Source organism: Apium graveolens, chromosome 5, assembly GCF_009905375.1.
Source record: "Apium graveolens cultivar Ventura chromosome 5, ASM990537v1, whole genome shotgun sequence".
Classification (NCBI taxonomy): domain Eukaryota; kingdom Viridiplantae; phylum Streptophyta; class Magnoliopsida; order Apiales; family Apiaceae; genus Apium; species Apium graveolens.
The window spans coordinates 306,340,670-306,362,516 of NC_133651.1; the positions used below are offsets into that span (position 1 = coordinate 306,340,670).

Here is a 21,847-nt window from a genome sequence, read left to right on the forward strand (position 1 = left end):
TCAGCTAATTTTTAAAAAATCGACGATAAATCGCTCAAAAATCGGTCAAAAATATTTGTCCGATTTGATCGATTTCTAATAAATCGCCGATAAATCATTGAATTTTTTAAAAATTGTACGATAAATTACAAATCGGTACATCAACCGAGTAATTCAGATTTCCGAAATAGATGATCTTTATCGTAAATAAATATGAATTTGTTCAGATAAAAAACTAACGATATATATACAACAAGTAGACAAACTACAGTCTACAAGCAGACCACCTCTGCGCTTTTGAAATCGGCTTTGGCTTTGTTGTTGAAGACTGAAGACTCTCTTCCTCGATTTGCCTATTCATATTCCAAGATGCAGGTCTCTCTCTCTCTCTCTCTCTCTCTCTCTCTCTCCCCCTTCTCTATTGCGTATGTGTGTTTACCAGTAGTCTTAATTTCTATGCAGCTTGAACACCAGAACCCTAATTTTCCTAATTCCATGTACCCCAATCCAATTCGCTTACCACCCCTTGAGTAATTTGATGTATGTGTTGATTTAGTGAAGCTTGTACTAAATTACACTTGTGCCCTAGACTTATATTTAGTTAGTCGAATTATATACTTAATTAGATGGTCTTGCCAATTGAGTTATCTAGGGGGGTTTAGGTTTGCGAAATTCGCATTTGTTACGAAATATTGGAGGGTGACACTTATGCCGTGTTTCGCTAATTTACAATGTTTATTACTGAAGTATTGCTGTCTGCTTATATTTAATTTCGTGTTTGTCACTGGATTAGGTTGTTTCTCGAAATGAATTAAAAGGGGATTTAATGATATGGTTTATTGTTTATACAATTATTTTAATAGATGTAGTATGACAAAGTGAATGCAAATGCTTGATAAGCCTTTTTCTGTTTATACTCTGGTGAACGTTTTTTATCTTATGATCTTTGCAAACAGATATAGGCTGACTTTACCCTTGGCATTTATATTTGGGTAAACTATGAATACATGTTTTTTGTATTTAAACAAACACTGAAAAGTGATATACGATTGGTCAGAGAAGCATGAAAGGACAGAAAATGAAACAACAATACATGGTCAATTATAATATTGTATTCGCGTTCCTCGTCTTATATTGATTTCAAAATGTCAATGGAGCTTGATTTCATTTTAGTTACAGATTCAAGCCAGTTTTTTTAATAACTTTATCTTAACTATTTAAACAATATTCTCCATTCACTTTTTACATTAGGCGTTTCTATATTGTCCGGACTCCAGAGGTTCTACCTTCTCTTTGCTATCTTTTACACAAAGTTGTTATATATAACTAAGAATGTAGTGTGTCAAGTATGCATCATTCATGGTTAGTTTTTAAATTTTCTTTTTGGTTATACTTGTTGTGCAAGGAGATCAGTTTCTAGAATAAGGTATGTTAAGTTAAAACTATAAATTAAATCTATGTCAGAGATAAGCTGACAAATGTATTTACTCATTTTTTGCAGGCCAGTGACAGGTTTAACATCAACTCTCAACTTGAACATCTACAAGCTAAATATGTAGGAACAGGGCATGCAGACATGAATAGATTGTAAGTAATCCTTCTTTGGAAAAAAATATGAAAAGAAAAAGGAGATATGTTGGTGTATATTTTAAAACAACAAACAGTGAGCATTATGCTTTTATTTTTAACTTTTAAATCGATATGAAATATTTAACTTTTAAATTGATATAAAATTGGACGTGGAATCTGTAGTGAGTGGGCGGTGAATATTCAACGCGACAGCTATGCATCCTATGTTGGCCATCACCCCATCCTATCATATTTTGCCATTGCTGAAAATGAATCAATTGGAAGAGAACGCTATAACTTTATGCAGGTATGTCCAGTGTCAAGCTTTCTTTCATATTGTTTCTCATGAAGTAAATTTGTAAGAACCAGGTTATGATCAACAATCTGAGCTATACTTGACCTCGGTTTACTTAATTGTATCTCTGTTTACTGAAAAGACAACCGAGTTATATGTAAAAACTTTCTCCATAGTCTTAAGTTCACAAGGCAATTGCCCGTCACTTCTGAAGTTTAATTTTAATTTCATGTGGTCGAAGTGAAAAATTTAAATGCTTTTAGTGCCTCGAATAAGTTACAAACTATTTTAGACGTACTATTTGTTAGGACCTGTCCAGGCCCGCTCCTTGGATATATATATAAAAAGAAACAAAATTATTTTATTGATAAACGCACGCACACACACCTAGGTGGTATTCGAGAGACCACCCACTCTCCACAAACACACATAAGTCAATCTTATTTCTTCCTTTCTCAAACATATAAATGGTTTCCCTATTTATAACCTCAACCTCTACTCACAATCCATAAATTAAAGCTAAAATATTATTATTCCCACCAAATCCTCCCTTTGAAATCCATAACTGATGCACACACTAATTATTCAGATTTGTAACTGATTTAATAATTATCATATTTATTATGTTTCCTAACATTACCGGCCGCCCAAACTTGAACCTTGTCCTCAAGGTTCAAATGAGAAAATAGTTTCATTCTTTCTTTTTCCTTTTCTTTATAATCGAGAACCCCTGGCTCTCCGCCAATAATTTTCTAAATTCCTCCCAGTTATAAGAAGGCCGCTGACATTCCCCGCAATAGTCCAAGAACAAAAGATCATTTCTCGAGTATACTACAGAGTATACTGTAGCCAACCAGACCTTCTTAGTTTGCGTTGAGAGGTTGACTAATTCAAAATAATTGTCAAAATAACTTTCAGCCTTCAACGACCCACCTTCAAGTTTTAAGCCTTCGAATATGACTATTTCAAGTCTTTGTGATAAAGAGTCCATGGATGAGCTTGGAGGCGATGAGACATCAAACAAACAAGTCTCTTGTTCTTTGTTGTTGCCACTATTAGAATGTAACGGAGTCTGCCCTAAAACCTCCAATATTGGTGGTTGCTGATGAGCCCTTTCATCTTCTTGAAGTTTTCCAAAATCAATTTTTTGAAAATATGATTTAAGCTTTCTATCATTCGCTTGTACTCTCTTCAGCTTCTCCTCAATTTCGTGGGCCGACTTCTTGGCATGTTCCAAGCCTTGCGAATCCACACGAGCAGATGGAGATGGTCCAGTAGTCTTGTGACTATAACTGTCCATTTTTGCAAGTATGGCAACCATACCTTCTTTGAGGAAAGAAATGTCATTTTGAAACTTTTCAATATCCAACTTCAGAAATTTTGCTTGCATCTTTTCAAATATTTTTTTTCCTAGAAGTCGTCGATTCGATTTTCAACTTGTTTTGCACTTGTCGTTGCCCCAAGAACAGAAGTGCTCTGATACCACTGTTAGGACCTGTCCAGGCCCGCACCTTGGATATATATATAAAAAGAAACAAAATTATTTTATTGATAAACGCACGCACACACAACTAGGTGGTATTCGAGAGACCACCCACTCTCCACAAACGCTCATAAGTCAATCTTATTTCTTCCTCCCTCAAACATATAAATGGTTTCCCTATTTATAACCTCAACCTCTACTCACAATCCATAAATTAAAGCTAAAATATTATTATTCCCACCAAATCCTCCCTTTGAAATCCATAACTGATGATGCACACACTAATTATTCAGATTTGTAACTGATTTAATAATTATCATATTTATTATGTTTCCTAACATTACCGGCCGCCTCTTCAGCTTCTCCTCAATTTCGTGGGCCGACTTCTTGGCATGTTCCAAGCCTTGCGAATCCACACGAGCAGATGGAGATGGTCCAGTAGTCTTGTGACTATAACTGTCCATTTTTGCAAGTATGGCAACCATACCTTCTTTGAGGAAAGAAATGTCATTTTGAAACTTTTCAATATCCAACTTCAGAAATTTTGCTTGCATCTTTTCAAATATTTTTTTTCCTAGAAGTCGTCGATTCGATTTTCAACTTGTTTTGCACTTGTCGTTGCCCCAAGAACAGAAGTGCTCTGATACCACTGTTAGGACCTGTCCAGGCCCGCTCCTTGGATATATATATAAAAAGAAACAAAATTATTTTATTGATAAACGCACGCACACACACCTAGGTGGTATTCGAGAGACCACCCACTCTCCACAAACACACATAAGTCAATCTTATTTCTTCCTTTCTCAAACATATAAATGGTTTCCCTATTTATAACCTCAACCTCTACTCACAATCCATAAATTAAAGCTAAAATATTATTATTCCCACCAAATCCTCCCTTTGAAATCCATAACTGATGCACACACTAATTATTCAGATTTGTAACTGATTTAATAATTATCATATTTATTATGTTTCCTAACACTATTTTAACCAAAAGCAGAAGAAAATTTAAAAAAGGTTAATGAAAGGCTTGTCAAAGGACTCAAAACTATACAAAAGATCTTTAGACATTTTTTCTGCGCTGGACCAGGTCGGTATCTAAATTTCCTGTAGCCTTAAAATTAGCAATGCTTAAATTTCTGTGACATCTGTAACTTGTTTGAGATCGGATTTTAAAGTGCTTGGCGCCTGAAGTTGGCAATGCCCGCTCTGTGCCTTGTTGAATCTAAACTTTGGGCTTAAAGCTGCAGATGCCTGAAGATTTTAAAACTGTGCTAGGGGAGAGCATTTTTATTGTGTAATATGGCAACATGGTCAACCTGCCATTTTTGGTTGCCATAATGAGATGCTAAGGAGAAACAGTTGCAACCTTTACAAATTGCACATATTTTGTAATCACTCTTTAGTTTTTATAATTGGCATTATATTATTGAAATGGTAAGATAGTGAGGAAGCCTGCTCACCATCAGTGATTGACAAAAGTACCTTTATTGAAATTTACCTGTGCAATTATGTGATAGGAATTTTGCTAAAACCGTGACCTGAGTAGATATAACTTTAAAGACTTCAAGCAATGTACGATTCTGGAACATGTTCATCACTTGGAGCTTCTTGTAATATTTGTTTATTACTAGCTGAACACAAATTATAACTATATGAACTTATCAAATATATCACAAGAAGCTCCAAATGTACTGACCTCTGCGTGCAAACTTTAAATGAGATGCATACAATTCAGTTCGTCCCTGCTAAATTTATTTTGTACCTGTCTATTTTTTAATTACATCTTTATTAATCTTTCTACTTGTTTGTTGTGTCAAATGTTATGATTTTTAAAGGGCTTATTTATTGTAGCATTATACATCTGACTGATGCTCATGTTTGTATATTGAACAAAGAAATCAGTCATATATCATTTACTATTTGCATCGACTGAGATATCCTATACTAAGGACGGGCCTATCACAAGTGGAGGAATCAGAATGTGTTTAGTTGTTATATTAGTATTAATATTAACATTTCTTTTTACCTGAATCCTGCAATCTTACAAACTTGTGCCCTTATATTCTGTTGCAGAAAATGCTTCTGCCCTGTGGACTTCCTCCAGAGAGAGAGGACGACTAAGAGGTTATGATGTCAAGCCAATGATATCTTCCTATTTCAGCAGGTGTATAATCTTTGGGGTTTCTGTTTCTCCCTAAAGTTTGTAATGTTATTTAGGTCGTCTGTGTGTTGAGGACTAAATGATCAAACAATGAATGATCGTGCGATTTAAAATGCAAGGCATGTGTACTTGTATTTGACTATTGATTCATTGAAGGGTCAATTATGATATTTGTTTATGTGCGCACACCTTTATGTTCAGCATTTCTTCAGTGTGAAGTTTGTACAGAGAGACTAAACACCTTTAAAATGCACAGAATGCGAGAAACCCTGTAACAATGGATAAGAAAAACTTTAGGTAGCAATGGAGACTTCCACCTAAAATCACCGATGCAAGACTAGGATTCAAATATTACTAAACAGGCATTTTTTTCATGTATTAGTTGCTTCTTATTACAAAAGGGAAATTTCTGTAAGGTCTACCTTTTCTTATTCTCTATTTTATAAATATAGTGTTATTATTATTTTTAATCGTCATAAGAACAAGTCCAATGCAATGTAATGTTATCTTTGGTACTGTTGCTATATTATAGCACCAAATGTAAAAATATTCAACTCCAAAGAGATTCTATACTTAGATGCAAATAAATGCAAAAATATTCAATTCCAAAGAGATGCCATATTTAGATGTAATTATGCATGTATGCATTCTTGGTTCTATATTTGAAACCAAGTAAATATATATGCATCCTTGTCACATCATCTATTATTATAAATGGAGGGGAAAAGTTAAATAATTATTTTCTTGTACATCTTAAAGTATCAAAATAATATTAAATTAAGTAGAAATTAAAAGATTTATGGAAATTTGAAATTAGTTATGAAACTAGTGCAACTTTTATTTTAGCACAAAAAAACACTTTTTGGTTCCAAATTATAACAATTTGCATCTACCATTGGACTTGCTCTAAGGAGAGTATAGTGTTTTAATATGATAAATAAAATTTTGCAATATTAGATAGCCAATATGAGCTATGATAATAATGTCTAATTGAATAGATGAAATTTTTACAATTTTTTTTTAATTTTTATTTAACACATGTATATACTTTAAATCATGAGTTTTTATAATCGCATATGACCTAAACCGTAACAAGTTTAAGAAGAAGATTGTGTACACCTTGTGCTAAAATAGCAAAATACTATATTTTATTTTATATATTAAATAAATATTGCACACACCTTATGCTAAAATAATGCAATATTATATTTTATGTTATAAATTAAATAAATATACGAGTTATATTTGTCTAACTCATAAAAAAGAAAATAAGAGAGATAAATAGATAAATGAGTTAATTGAAAGTTTGGGCTAGTTTAAAATTAGTTAAATTTGTATACAAGTGAAATTTGAGATACGAAAATCACACTTTTTGTGTTAAAATTTAGAAATAACTAGATCGATTTTAGTCAACGAGGCTTTACTCTAAAATAATTTTTTTAATCTAGCTCACATAAATTTGTCATAACGAAATTTTGCTGACCGGGATCAGACCCGGACCCTTGATTAAAAAAACCATCTTCAAGGAGCTTAATTATTTAAAATTAAACATTTTAATTAAAATCAGTATAAAAAATTAAAATAAATAAAATATCAAAATATTAAAGTATACCCCGCCGGACCCGAGAACACAAATACATACACATTATCTGTATGACTGTATCTATCTTTCATATAAGCTCATCAATTTCACCATTTTCCAATCAATCTCTTCTACACAATACACTCTTACCTTCAGACTCTCATACCCATTTTCGTAAATTCAATTTCAAGCACACCCATTTTCTCAATTTTCAACCTTGTTTACTATACATATCACTCTAAATTATCCCCTAATTAAAAAAATTAGGGTTTCATAATCTTATCTATAATTTTAACTATATGGGTTTTCTTTGCAAATGATGTAGGTGTCTTGGGATTATATTTAACTATAACCCCTCTTGATTTTTCATCTTTTTAATTCACATACATTGTAAAAGATTCAATTTTGGTGATCTTTTTGATGATTATGCATTTTTCTGGATCTGGGTTATTCAAGATTTGAGGCTTTTTTGAAGAAATTGTCGAAAGATTTGATTTTGATTGGTTTTAAAGATGGACCATATTGTTGGTGGAAAGTTTAAGTTGGGGAGAAAAATTGGGAGTGGATCATTTGGAGAGCTTTATCATGGTATGCTTCAGTTCCTTTGACTTTATTAATATGCTGTTTGTTTTTATGCATTTTGGATTATGGTTATATGGATCTTTTTATGAATTTGTGTATGTTGTTTGTAGGTGTGAATATACAAACTGGAGAAGAAGTTGCTGTTAAGTTGGTATGGCTTCGATTTTTCATACAATTTTTTTACATTTAGCATGCTTACGTGAATGGTGTATGATGTTGAGATTATAGAAAATTAGTACTATGTTCTTCTGAAAGAGTCAGAAACTCAGAATTTGAAAAGTTTTCTGTCTGTAAAGAGATTTAACTGGTGGTAATAGTCAGAGGGTCATACCATTAGACAAAAATGTTCCCAACATATTTTCCTTTTGTTGCTGCTAAAGTGAACATAGTTACATACAATGACTCCTGGGAAGAAGATAGTGAAGAAGGCTTGATCTGTAATTTGAACTCATGATTCAGTGTATTTTACAAACCCCGTACTGCGAATCTGTTTCACTTTCACTCTCTTACACGGCTTAATGTCAGAATTCAGATAAGAAGAATCAATGGAGATGCAGTTTATTTTGTTACTCGTTCAGATTTTATCTTGAGCTTTTCTTCTTTTTGCCAATCATATTTTTCTAGCCTTCCCACTGATTACTTAAGGACGAATGCGTAGGATTTTAAACTGTAGGCATCATAATTGGAATTCCGTAATGTTATAGAATTTCCTTCAAAATTGTTTGCAAAACTGAAGTATGTATAAATATCTACTGTTTGACAAGTGTGGTTATGGTGAGGGTAAACGGTAAACCAAAATTAAACCCAAACATGCCTGATATGTCCCACTCAAACTAGTATATGAGGAAGGTAAGATGTACATTTATCTTGCCTTGAGGAGTATTATAATGTTTTGAGGAAGAAAAAAATTTGGAAAGTTACAAAATAGTTGAATTTACTTGATATCTTTGAAAAATTTGGTGTGATTGGTTTGTATGGATCATTTGAATATATTTCATTGTATACTTGTTTACATGGTACTCTTTTAGACTTCTACCAACTCTTACACCCTTTTTTTATCAATTCATTTATTTATATTTTTTACATGTCCAGGAATCAGCAAAGACAAAACATCCCCAGCTGCACTATGAGTCAAAGTTATACATGTATCTTCAAGGAGGAGGTAATAATTTTGTTCTTATGTCGCTTTTGTGCAAAATGTCAATATACTCAACCACTAATTTTGTATTGAAGCTGGTGTTCCCAATCTGAAGTGGTATGGAGTCGAAGGAGAATATAATGCGATGGTGATCGATCTTCTTGGACCAAGCTTAGAGGATTTGTTCAATTATTGTAGTAGAAAACTAACGTTGAAGACAGTTTTAATGCTTGCTGACCAATTAGTAAGTCTCTCAAATCATATAGATATGTTTGTCCTTGTGCAAGCAGATTTTCTCATGGTCGTTCCTTTTGTTCATATAGATCACAAGAGTTGAATATATGCACTCAAGAGGTTTTCTTCACCGTGACATCAAGCCTGATAATTTCTTAATGGGTTTAGGGCGCAAAGCAAATCAGGTATGTATTGCTGCAAATTTATTTATAACCTATATGTTCTCATATTCAGGTAAAATGTTATTTTGGTTGTATAAATCTTAGTCTTATTGTACTAATCGATATCTGTAACCTATTAAACGTTCATACCACGATAGTCAAGAGGATATAAATCTTGAAAAAGTATGTTAGTTCTTGTTATAGCGGGTGCTGGTACATGTTAATTTGACTTTTCTTATTGACATGAAAAGTTCTTTTTAACATTGACAATAGGAATGACTTTAAATACCTTTTTATAGTTACTGGTAGTAAGCTGCTGTCCCATAATTAATTTATGTAAAAAAATTGACTTTTGTGGCACACCTCACTCTTAGTAAGGCAGGTTTTGATAATTGATGTACTCAAATAGAAATTATTTTATTCTGCTTAGTATCTTCTGACCTTGGTACTCTACATGACAGGTTTACATCATTGATTTTGGTCTTGCTAAAAAGTATAGGGACCTTCAAACGCACAAACATATACCATACAGGTACATGCTAATAAATGTGTCCTTGACTAAGTATATGATAAGTTAGTATACTATTCCATTTTTCATTTGTATAAACAATAATTGTATTCATAAGAAGCTTCAAATAGTCTGCTATCCTCGGGTTTTCGTTGTGGTAGTGGTCTCTGTATGTTAGTTTTTCCATCTTTTTTATCGTTGCTACCAGGCCCTTATGTAGTAGGGTATTATCCTTTAATTGAATCAGGATAAACATGAATCAATCTATCTTTGACAAGTTAATTTTGATATTTCAACCGGGTGCATTCGTCACATTCTTACTAAAATTTCTGTAGTCAGGCACTTTCATTGGTTGGAGGAGCTTTCTTATCCCGGCTTTCTTTAGAATGGATATATTTCAGACCTGCTATGTGGATAAAATCTTAATACCGTAAACTTAGCATAGGAGGGAAAAGGATAATGGGAGAACAAACCGTCCTTGAGTTATTCTGCAAGATAGAAGAACAAAGGACACAAGTGGAATGACATATTACTTAGTTTTCTTTCTTCTTTTTTACATATTGCAAATGAGGTCTGGGCGGGATAGTATATGAGGATTTGGTAATAATTTAACAAGTTCAGTTTCAGCCATTTTTATGAAATGAATTTTACTGTCTTAATTTTTTGCAAATCACCTTGATGAAGCGTAGTAATAGCCCACCTGTATTCTGATTTATCAGTAGGTTTTGAGGATGGAGATGACTTTTATAGGACTAAAGAATGTTAGTTGACTTGTACATGGGACAAAGTAGTTGTATTATGAATTTGGACACTGTGTGCCTTTTCCAATTGTCTTTTTTGCTAATTGTCCCTTCGACTCATTAATTACCAGAATTTCAGAAAGTTTGTGCATATCTTTTGGAAAACGAAAATTGCAGCAACTATTTGAGCATCCTTGAAAAGTAACTGGCATGCATAGTAGGATATAAGAAAACCAAGCAGTGAAATATGATGTTCGTTTTTACAGTTACAGAAATGCGTTCATGTGTAATACTCTCGTTAATTGTGTGTTGTACGCCCATTTAAATCAATTGCCACTTTCATATAATTTGCTAAGATCGGGGGTGGGTTGACATTACCGTCTTCTGATATGGAATGTCTAAAGCTTATTTTGAACTAATACACGTTATAGATTAATCTATTTGTTTCTGTGCATACTTTAAAAAGGCTTTTATTAATATATTATTTTCTAAACTCTCCTAATGACATATTAGATTGGCATCTTCATTTCATTTAAGTTCTAACCGTCATACAGTGATGCCTAACGGATAATAATCTTCACTTTTCTATTGAAGTAACTCGATTTATATTGAAAAAGGTCAATGTAATATTGTAATGTAATATTATTTTATAGTATTATAAAGACCTTACTACAGTAGTGCTGGACCTTTGACAAAAATTTGCGACCTGCATTTACTGAAAGCAGATGTTTTAAAATCTTTTAGATGAAAAAATTTAGAATTTGTTTATTCACCTTGTTATTTGGTTTCGATAATTTTTTTTCGAACAAAGTGAATTTTATTTGTTAAGGTGTGCCCATTCTTCCAGAACAAGGCTAACAATGCTGTGTTCCATCAGGAGTAGACTTTCAAACCTGTAACTGTGGGATATGTTGGATCAGTTTGCGGTGTTACTATGAATTTCCTTTTTTTAAATGCAAACTTATATTTCAATTCTTTTTTTGTAATAATATTTATGAATATTTCATTCTTCTTGATGTTCTAGAATATTTCCTCGTACAATAATAATTGAACTTGGCCACATCGTATACTGATAACTTGCACAAAATCTTATTTCCAGAGAAAACAAAAATCTCACTGGAACAGCTCGTTATGCAAGTGTGAACACCCATCTTGGAGTTGGTAAGTGGCCTGTCAGGCTGCAACTCCAGTTGCATGCAATTTTTATTGTTGCGATGACATTGTAATATATACTTAAAACTGATAAGGTCCCAACTTTGTTTTTTTTTCTGCAGAGCAAAGCAGGAGGGATGATCTGGAATCTCTAGGTTATGTGCTTATGTATTTTTTAAGAGGAAGGTTGGTAAATGTTTTTGAGCAATTAGGTTACCTAAACCTTTGAGCTGATCCAGTTTTTAGCTTGACTTATGTATTTTTTATTTTCCTTTTAGCCTACCATGGCAAGGTTTAAAAGCTGGGACAAAAAAACAGAAGTATGATAGAATTAGTGAAAAGAAGATGGGGACTCCCATAGAGGTATTGTATGTTGCTTCGTAACACAGGGATTTCCAAATGGATACCTGATTAGCTGAAATGTTATTTGATATAAAAGTACATATGTCATTTGATATAAAAGTACATAGCTCTCTGTGGCAACCTCTTGGACTCTTCTGCGTTCATGTGTACTCTGCCATTTTAAAGTAGTCAACCTAATGCAATTTTTGTTTGTGACTTTAATTTGCAGGTGCTTTGCAAAAATTATCCATCAGAATTCATATCATACTTCCATTACTGTCGCTCATTGCGATTTGATGACAAACCAGATTATTCATACTTGAGACGACTTCTTAGGGATCTTTTTATCAGAGAAGGTGGGGCGTAACTCTTTGTTATTTCTGATGTTTGTAATAATTTTGTCACTCTTACCACTCCAAAATGACTTTGGCAAAATTACCTGAGTTGCATCTTATTTGTCTGTGGTTGGCCTTGACTTTATTTAAGTTGACCTTTTTGACATTAGACTTCCATGTGTGAACTTTTTTACCTGATGCAGGTCATCAATTTGACTATGTATTTGACTGGACTATTTTGAAGTATCCACAAATTGGCTCTGGTTCAAGAGGACGGGTATGTATACACATATTTTGCTTTTGTATCATGCTTCTCCCAATATATTATTAAATAATTTTTGTATCTTCTCTTTTTTGAAGCCATCTGGAAAGTTAATTCCTAATCCTGGTCCTTCGGGGGCAGATAAAACTGAAAAAATGCCAGGTACATGCTACGACCGCTAGTTGTGAATTGTTATGTAATCTAGGCTTATATATTGTATTTTATAACTGTTGAATTTCCTGTTGGGTCTTCCAGCTTCCGCACTTAAATTAAATGAGCAGTCATATATTTACTTACTCACTTGTGCGCGTCTTAGCCTTCCAGTAGTGTTAACTTTGGAAACAGACTAAAATAACTGTACACAGTTAACTACCAACAATTAGGTGGCTGGACCAACCTTCAGCTTGTATATCAGTCGTCCTTTTTTTATCGAGTTAGAAAGTCAAACATAAATCAGCAACACAAACTTGGCCTCCTTTGCCTCCAATCCATTCTCATTGTGCGACGAAGGAAGTAAAATTGTATTTTGGCTGTTTCCTTTTTATTACTAAGCAGTTGAACTGTCTGTTGGATTGATTATTATCCTCTTTTATCACATTAAACCACAACTCTTTAACATCCATAAATTGGAGCTCCATTCTTATGGATTTGTTGTCTTTCCATTTGTGCCATGGATTCATATTTTGAAATTAATTGATTTTGATTATGCATGTTTACAGTAAGACGAGAGGTGAGAGATAAGTTCCCAGGTGCCGTTGAAGCGTTTACTAGAAGAAATGGTTCTCCTGCTGTTGTTCATGGAGATCACCCAAGGCACAGACCGGCAGAGGATGTACCTTCACCAAAGGTTGTTGTACTGAAGATTAAGTTCTGTATATAGTATACGTATGCATATACAAGTATATGTACATATGTGTTTGTGCGTCTGCTCTAGATATATGATCTGTATGATAATCTTTAGTAGAATTATTTTTGATGATAATGCACTTTAATTTATTTTTATTTTTTTTACAGAAAGTTGACACAGAAAGAGGCTTGGTTTCCAGAACTAGCAGTGCTTCAAAAAGGGCTATTTTATCTAGCAGCCGCCCAAGCTCCTCCGCTGAATTTTCCGAGAATAGGTCAAATCGGCTGGCCTCAGGTGGCCGTTTATCTTCTACGCAAAGGGTCCAGCCGGGTTTTGAGTCGAAATCATCTTCATTCACTCGTACTTCGACTTCAAGAGGTGGGCGTGATGATGCTCTTAGAAGCTTTGAGCTGCTTACTATTGGTGCCGGAAAGAGAAAATGAGGTGTAAATCTGCTTGCATCTTCAGTGACCACACTTCTAATCCGGCTGTTACCAATGCCTTTAAACTTGTTCAGTCTAGGATTTCAACAGTGTACATGCAAAATCATCATGCAAAGATCCATCCCGCCAGCAGTTAATTTCAAAGAGATTCGCGAGTGCTTATTAATTTCCCAGATATCTGCACTTTTAAGTCCAACTTTGGTAATCTGACTCTGGATAACAGATTTCAAACTCACAGATTGCATAGCCCAATTTCAGATTGTTGTACTTCTAAGATCTTTTTAATGTTTTTTGTTAAAAAATCTGTAATGTTGACTGTTGAGACTGTATTCTGCGAATTCACTTTCTTTTTAATGGACTCGGTTTGCTACAATCGCATTTGTTAGCTGGTAGCTTCATTTCTCTTGTCATATAAATATTCACTCCTTTTTTCTTTCATTTTTTTAACGAATGATGTTCATTGACACTCGTGACAGTTCTCTTCTCTTATATCTTATGTGATAATGTTCGGCAAACAGATTAGTTTAATAGATGAAAAGGGTGTATGATGTTTTCGAGTAACAGTTATTCAATGATTGTATCACTGTCGCGGTGACTTGCATATCGTCACAAATCTGACGTCTCGAAAGTAGAAACATAGAAACATGATATAAAATGGCTATTATAATCTTGAGTTATGGGCCTGGTTGGATATGTGATCGGATTATCCAAGAGATTTTATAATTGTTTAGACACTTGTGATAATAAATTTATTTCCGGTGAAGTTTTTTGTATATCTTTATTGCCGTAACCGTTTCTATGCAACTTTGGTTTCGGTTGTGTTTTCTTCTATGAAATAGTTCATATTGCCCCTTTGATATGTATTCTTTTATGTTATAGTGAGCAACCATGTCTTTTTCTTGTAATTGATATAATGTTTTGAAACAAAATCTTTTATACATAATAGAACAAAAAATAAAAATCATTTTCTGATTTCTAAAACTCTTTGGTATTGTACACTATCGTACAAATTCATTGCATGTCATGTTGATTTGTTGCAATGTTGGTTCATGCTTGTGTAGTATATGCTCATTTATCTTCTATTTTGGCGAAATCTATGTACTTGAGTGACTTGTTTCATAATTAACCCATAAATTTTAAAAAACAATTCGCGCATCACACAACTCGTATTTTCTAAAAATTAGAAGAGATGTATCTAGAAGATCATTGTTTATCATCCTATCAACTTCATAACCCATTCTACAAATTGCTCTACTCCCTTCAACCTCTCCTGAATGGCTACAAGCAGCTAGCAGAGCCAACTCCATGGGGGTGTTTTCTAACTGCATATTCTTGAAAAGGTTTACTGCTTCTATGCCACGACTATACTTTCCACGACCAGTAATCAAAACTGTTCAAGACACCACATCTTCCTCCTGCATTTCATTGAAAAGATTTTGTTCTTCCTATATGTGTCCACACTTTAGGTACATATCAACAATCGCATGAGCTAGTGAAATATCATCTGCTGGAACTTTAATCGCGTAAGAATGAATTTGTTTCCCGTGTTCAACTAGAGCATACTTATCAAATTATCTATCGAGCCGTGAAAAAGATTCAACAAAAGACAGAAACAAATCCACTATCTGTTTAAAGTCAAGCAATACGTGGAGTAACTCCTGTAACTCCTGATATAGCAGTAAAAGCAAGACGTGTAGGTGGATTGACTCCCCAAGTTCCCATTGAAATAGGATCCACACAAGGAAAAGCACTTGCCATTCGTTGGTAATTAGCGGCATCATAATCAGCAAAGACACACCAACTATGCTTGAGAGTACAAATACATCTACTCGAGTGTTGCTGTTTCGAAGCTCCCTAAAAAAGTCCATGGCCTCTAATAAATTTGCTTCTTGAGCATAACCACCAAACAATGATGTCCATGATATCACACTCTTCTGTTCGACTTGATTATACAATTTATACAATGCCCTGGCTTGATTTAAGTAGCCATATTTTACATGCAAATCAATGCGGGTACCCACAATATTTGTGTTAGCCAATAATGGAAAACCAAGATCAATCAAGAAAGCATGAATTTAGGATCTTCACGGATAGCCCCAAAACCACTACAATCCTTTAGTGTGCTAGTAAATGTGTATTCATCTGGGATTTCTCCTTGTTTCTGCATCTCGTGAAACAAAAATAAAGACTTACAACCTATTTCACGCTGAGCATATCCTGCTATCATAGCATTCCAGCTTATTAAACTTCTATACAGCATCTTCCGAACACCTTCCGAACACCTGAACTGCTTCATATATTCTATCACAGCTTGAATACATATCAAGAAAAGAGTTCCCAATAATAGGCTAGCAACCCTTTTCTCAGTATCCAAAACACCTAAAATCCCACACACTTTTACATTATTAGACAAAGTAAACTTATTCGGATTCACTTCCAAACAACCCATCTCTCTAAAAACTGCCAGCGATCTCTGGCATTACCTTGCTGTAAATACATTCTATATATCTATAAGATCATTGTTCATCATCCTATCAACTTCATAACCCATTCTACATATTGCTCCAAAAACTTGCATTCCTTGATGGACAAATATTTTCCAAAAATTAAACAAGTCCATTAAAAGCCCTTTTATAGCTCTGGCAAAAGGTGCACAAAATCTGTTTTGCGATCACACTTTATACAGCCACATTTGTTACTACGGACATGCCAGTAAATAACAAGCTTTGTCCCTCGAAGAGTCAAACGGCCTTGTAAATTTTCAATAACTAGCTATCAATTATTAACAAAGAATTTTAGCGCAACAGTCTATGTCAACAGCATACATTACACCAATGTAATAGCTGAAGTTGTGAAAGTTGGAATCACCTCATTACAATTCATAACATAATTTCACATAGTAGTCAACTGGTATATCCCCCAGTGATAATCACAAATATGGTTGAACATTGCATTATTATTCTATTAATATTGATCTATGCTACCTATAAATGATACAGGAGGGATAATTGTTCTTTTATTTCAGTAAAGATCAACTTAAACTTCTTCAGGATATCATTCTATAAAGATCTCATTTAAACCGCTGAATGTAAAATTCTTAGTGTGTGAATGTAAAATTCTTAGTGTCTGAATGTGGCCAAAACATATGCAGAAAGTCTTAATCAAACCTAACAGATATTTCGTAATCCCGAACCAGCCAAAACTTACTTCTATAAAGAGCTAAGATATAAAAATATTTGGGGTATCCCAAACCAGACTAAAGTTTACTCTTAAAAAGAACTAGGATAGTGCAGCATGTCAAATTATTCTTCAGAAACCTTGAAGAAAGTATATGACAGAATCAAATTGTTGATGCCATCCATTCTCGAGTCAGTTTCGAATTCCGGGTCTATGTAAAAGAAGACCTGAAAAGGCAAGTATCAAGTCCAAGCACTTTCAGTAACGGTATTTTGAAAACTAAATGCAAGAGAAGGCATTTAGCAGGATAGACGGCTACTCACAGGCATGTCGATTTGTTCGCCTGGAAGAAGTCTCTGTTCTTCAAAGCAAAAGCATTGTATTTTGTTGAAATAAACTGCAGCCTGGAAATCAGTAAATAGTTGCATTAAGTCATTTTTCTACGGATTATAAATTTAAGTGTAGGGGGAGGGGGTGGAAGAGGAGGGAGGAGGTAACAATCCAACTTCTCAAAATACTAAAAGAACCTTTGCCCCCGCTCGGTTCAAAACCATTATTGAGAGTCATATTTGGGTACATTAAGCACTTCCAGAGCTTAATTTTTTTTAAGAACCACCTGACACCTATCTCCACTAAAGTAAATAATCGTTTTGCACAAGGAGGCTCAATGTTAAGCATGATGCACTGTGGATTTCAGATAATAAGTTTAAACAACTTGGACATTTAATACTTGCTTTGGTATCAACTTAAATGTCAAACTAGCTTAATTTTTTGTCAGATTGGTTGCCTTCCATGTTAATAATCTCGCCTACTTTGTGCATATACTATTCGAGGTTTATTATTTAACTCATTTGTTTCAACTCATCATCTGATGACCAAGTGCAAAAATTATATTAATGGTTACAAATTTGATTATCTGAACAATCATCGAAGATTAAACAATCATACCTTCATGGGGGTAACATTGTACGTAGACATGCCAGTAATGGGAGTTGAACTTCGATTTTCAGCAGTGTAAAAGGCAAGTGCACTCTCTCCTGGCTTGACCCTTACCTATATTTACAATTGAAAACCAAAGAAAATTATGACCCTGTTGAAGGCTTATAAGGTACACGAGTAAACACTAAATTACAGAATTCTAAAATAATCAATGTGCAGTAGCATGTGTTTACAATATAAAGGATGCACATATTTCTAAACCTCTCTTTGTGTTGGAACAAACTTCCAAGGCATTCCATCAGCAACATCAGCATTAAATTGTACCACAATCTCCCTGTAGTTTATAATGAAAGACATTATCTAAAGGATACAGATACAAAAACCTATAATTTGAATACAACAGCTTTTGGGAAAATGTTCCCAGAAACTATCCTAAATTGCACAGAAAAATATTACATTATTTTTATATCAATTCCATAATCAAACACAGGCATTTAACCTAAATATTTTGTCAATTTAAACCAGAGTTTGAACTTCAGAAAAATTGAACTACTATTTAATTAGTAAAAGATTGTGCATCCATAAATCTTCACATTTAAGTTACTATCTGGTCGATGAACACAACCTCTAAGTATGCTGCCTCAGGGAAATCCAAAGGTGAATAAAAAATAATGTGACTTTGATAAGATAAACAGGGTCACAAGGATACAGTAATATCACAGATTCACTTCAAAAAAGTAGGGAATACTAAAGTTTTGGGGACTATAACACAAATGATAGTTTTGGCAAAGCCTGCATAAGGAATTTATATTTCTTCTCAATACAAAAAATCATAGACACATTAATGGTAAGCAATATAGAATATATGTTTGGGAAAGAAATGTGTTCATATCCACACATTAGACAAAGTAATAAATAGCTTAATGCATTTAAAACAATCATGATCCTGATAACACACTAAAAAGGTACAATTATTTCAGTGTTAAACAGAAAACTACATTACTGGAGAAGCAAATGTCACACCTGCTGGTAACGGTTCCATCTTGTGCATGTCGGGCAATCTTTTCTTCAACACTCTATCCAACAATATACACACGTTAACCCGCTAAAAAATAAGATACCTTGTATTACATGTATGAAAGAGTGGACATGAACCAAGATATTCATTGTTTACCTCGCGACGTTGTACTGTACCGCCGTACCCAGTAGCTTGGCAGAACCTCCTATACAAAGGGACTGCCGCATAAGTACATCCCACCATTGCAAAAACTAAACCGGTCAAGTACATAAGCATCTTCTGTGATTTTTTTTCTGTGGCAGCATGAGTACTATATAGGCGGTGAAATCCAGTCGAAGAACAAGAACTCTGTCTTCTTGATTTTGACAAAATATTAAAGCTTTTCAATGATGCACTTCTTGAATTACACTGTGACATGAAATTGTGTGATTCGCGGTAAAATGCTCTTTCATATCTACTCTTACTAGGCGGCACAAAATGATAACCTGGACCAAGACGTTCAAACAAACACCTGAAACAAGAAGAAAAAAAAAATCATGGACATATTACAGGAAACAAACTTTACATGATGCATAAGTTCTCATCACAGTGTTTCACAAGAAATTTAACAAAAAAATCATATGCATCGAAAAAGGCTGACTAGAATTAACCGATTAGGTTTTGACATGAAGAAGAATTTGAAAACATGTGCACTGTATATATCCTTTCGCAGTTTGAGTTAGTATATTAGATTTTACAAAACACTCCTCAAATCTTGAATCAATTACATCTCGGAAAACAAAGTTTGAGTTAATATATAAAATTTTACAAAAACACTCCTCAAATCTTGAATTTATTACATCTCGGAAAACAAACACATCAAGTCATATCCAACAAACCACAGGTTTTCTAATTGTTTGTGTTTGTAATTTTTTGCAGAAAGAAACTAAAGGTTACCTGCAAGAAAAGGGATCACGATACAGAGTTCGATTAAGGGAAGGTAACAGCTGTGCTGTTCTACGGAACCTAGACAATGACATTATGGTATGAGATGAGTATGTCAAATTGCTTCAGTTGGCACCTGTATAAACAATTACAAACTAATATCAAGATTCAGATATAATTGAAATCCTATTTGATTGCCAATAAACAAATGTAACAGAATAATATAAAACCTGTAAAATCTACTAGTTGGGTGTATGAATTTCCGATAATTACCAAATAACCAATTTTGCATGCAATGAACTCAGAATAAAATAAGAATTCATTTCAGGTATTAACTTTTAAGAGAATGAAATATACGTTACTTCAAACTAGGTGCATACTGACAAGATTATAGAAAGCAATACTGGAGTAGCTTGGTGAGTCTAGGAAGGTGTGCACGAGTTAAGATTGGCTTCATGACCGAACATATAAGCAAAATACCCTTTTTAATGTTCACAATTTCTTGACAAACTAGACTTTATTTTCTATCTTAATAACATTAAAAAGTGTATTCTGCTTATCTCGGTCATGAAGCCAATCTTAACTAATATAATTCTTAGCCAGTTCGCCATTCTACATCTTATTCTAAAGTACTCACATAAATTGTTGCTATATTTTATATGTACTCAATCTACAGAATGTCAATTTGGGTAGGGAGTTCCTAAAATAGAATCAGTCACCATATATTCAACCCCTGTGATCAAAATTCTAAATCTGATGTCAAGTGGTCATCACCAAATAAAAGTAAAAAAAAAAAAAAGAAGAAGAATCGTCTTGGATAAAGACACTTCCAGAATAACTACATATAGACTGTCACTTCGAACCCAGATTAAGAATGCACAATGCAGCAAGCTAAGGCTTCCGGATATCTTTCACTTGTGTAGCTAAACAAGTGAACTTGCTTTGCTTCTGTTCCTGTATTCTACTTCTATACAAGTATAGTTTGAAATCTTTCCATTCAACAATCCACAAATTTACGAATAAAATTTATAAATAGTTTACGTTTCAGCTGAACACTAATTTCTCACTAAAAAATAGTCTACGCTTATTAAGATCACCGAAAGCTTACATACATGAGCATATGAATCAAGAAAAGAATAATGGTTTTAAATAATTAAGAGTACAATACAAAAAGACATGATCATGATGCAATTAAGTAGAAGATTAGGATTTTAGGCCCTAATAATAATACCAGAGATACACTAATCTTAGGTTATTACAATAGTTACTTTCTCATAGGCATATCGTCGAACAGGTGGGGAAATACCGAGAAAGAGAGATTGACAGAGAGAGGGTGGAAGGGGGGGGGGGGAGAGAGAGTATCAATCTGGAGGCATTAGCTCAAAGCAAGAAGAAGATTACTTACAGAATATGTACGTATTGTTTGTCTTGAAATTGAAGGAAATGTAAAAATGTTCTATCTGGTCGTAGCTGTTAGATAAGCTAAGCTACTCACATGGTCGCCATTAAGGTGAACGCGGGTAGGATTCGCGGCTCAGGTGCAGCGTTCTAAAAAGCGGAATTCGGGATTACTTGGTGAAGGGACCTTTCGGTGATTAATCGGAGAATCGGTCATTAATCTGATTGATCCGAAACAATTTATTTAATAAATAATAATAAATAATTCTATTTAAATGACCTTTCATGAGACATGCCTAAACAAAAATTATACTTTTATTCTCAAACACCACCCTGAGAAAATAATGCCGTGGGAAATTCTTTCAGGACCTTTAGATATATGAGATTACCTTGCAACGATATTTTATTCAGTTATAAACTAGAACTCTGTGTATATTATACATGTCAGAGGATTTCAAAGATTTGAGAAGTATATATGTATACTGAATATTTTGCGACTTCGTCGCATTAAAATAACAAACTTAGTTCATTTCTTCTTAACCAAGATTTTCATGAGTACTATGAGAATGCTC

The 21,847-nt window shown here is 33.8% G+C and overlaps 3 protein-coding genes across 3 annotated transcripts; 2 read left to right on the top strand and 1 right to left on the bottom strand.

Moving 5' to 3' along the window:
• The first annotated feature begins 203 nt into the window (after positions 1-203).
• On the top strand, positions 204-5,693 carry LOC141659334 (uncharacterized protein At4g14342). The gene is made up of 4 exons (XM_074466146.1): positions 204-354; positions 1,481-1,566; positions 1,732-1,855; positions 5,406-5,693. Exons 1-4 carry the CDS (start codon positions 349-351, stop codon positions 5,451-5,453), a joined length of 264 nt encoding a protein of 87 aa, XP_074322247.1. The 5' UTR covers positions 204-348; the 3' UTR covers positions 5,454-5,693.
• A 1,446-nt stretch (positions 5,694-7,139) lies between these two features.
• LOC141659335 (casein kinase 1-like protein 10) lies at positions 7,140-14,192 on the top strand. The gene is made up of 14 exons (XM_074466147.1): positions 7,140-7,663; positions 7,768-7,808; positions 8,750-8,819; positions 8,891-9,039; positions 9,119-9,214; positions 9,652-9,722; positions 11,538-11,599; positions 11,713-11,776; positions 11,869-11,953; positions 12,162-12,288; positions 12,471-12,544; positions 12,628-12,691; positions 13,249-13,376; positions 13,544-14,192. Exons 1-14 carry the CDS (start codon positions 7,588-7,590, stop codon positions 13,817-13,819), a joined length of 1,383 nt encoding a protein of 460 aa, XP_074322248.1. The 5' UTR covers positions 7,140-7,587; the 3' UTR covers positions 13,820-14,192.
• Positions 14,193-16,892: 2,700 nt separating this feature from the next.
• On the bottom strand, positions 16,893-21,462 carry LOC141659336 (cytochrome c oxidase assembly protein COX11, mitochondrial). The gene is made up of 8 exons (XM_074466148.1): positions 21,283-21,462; positions 19,890-20,013; positions 19,110-19,464; positions 18,959-19,011; positions 18,197-18,269; positions 17,945-18,049; positions 17,320-17,400; positions 16,893-17,223 (listed from the first exon to the last, which is right to left on the bottom strand). The coding sequence occupies exons 2-8, from the start codon at positions 19,970-19,972 to the stop codon at positions 17,122-17,124; spliced, it is 852 nt and encodes a 283-aa protein (XP_074322249.1). The 5' UTR covers positions 19,973-20,013; positions 21,283-21,462; the 3' UTR covers positions 16,893-17,121.
• Positions 21,463-21,847: the final 385 nt, after the last annotated feature.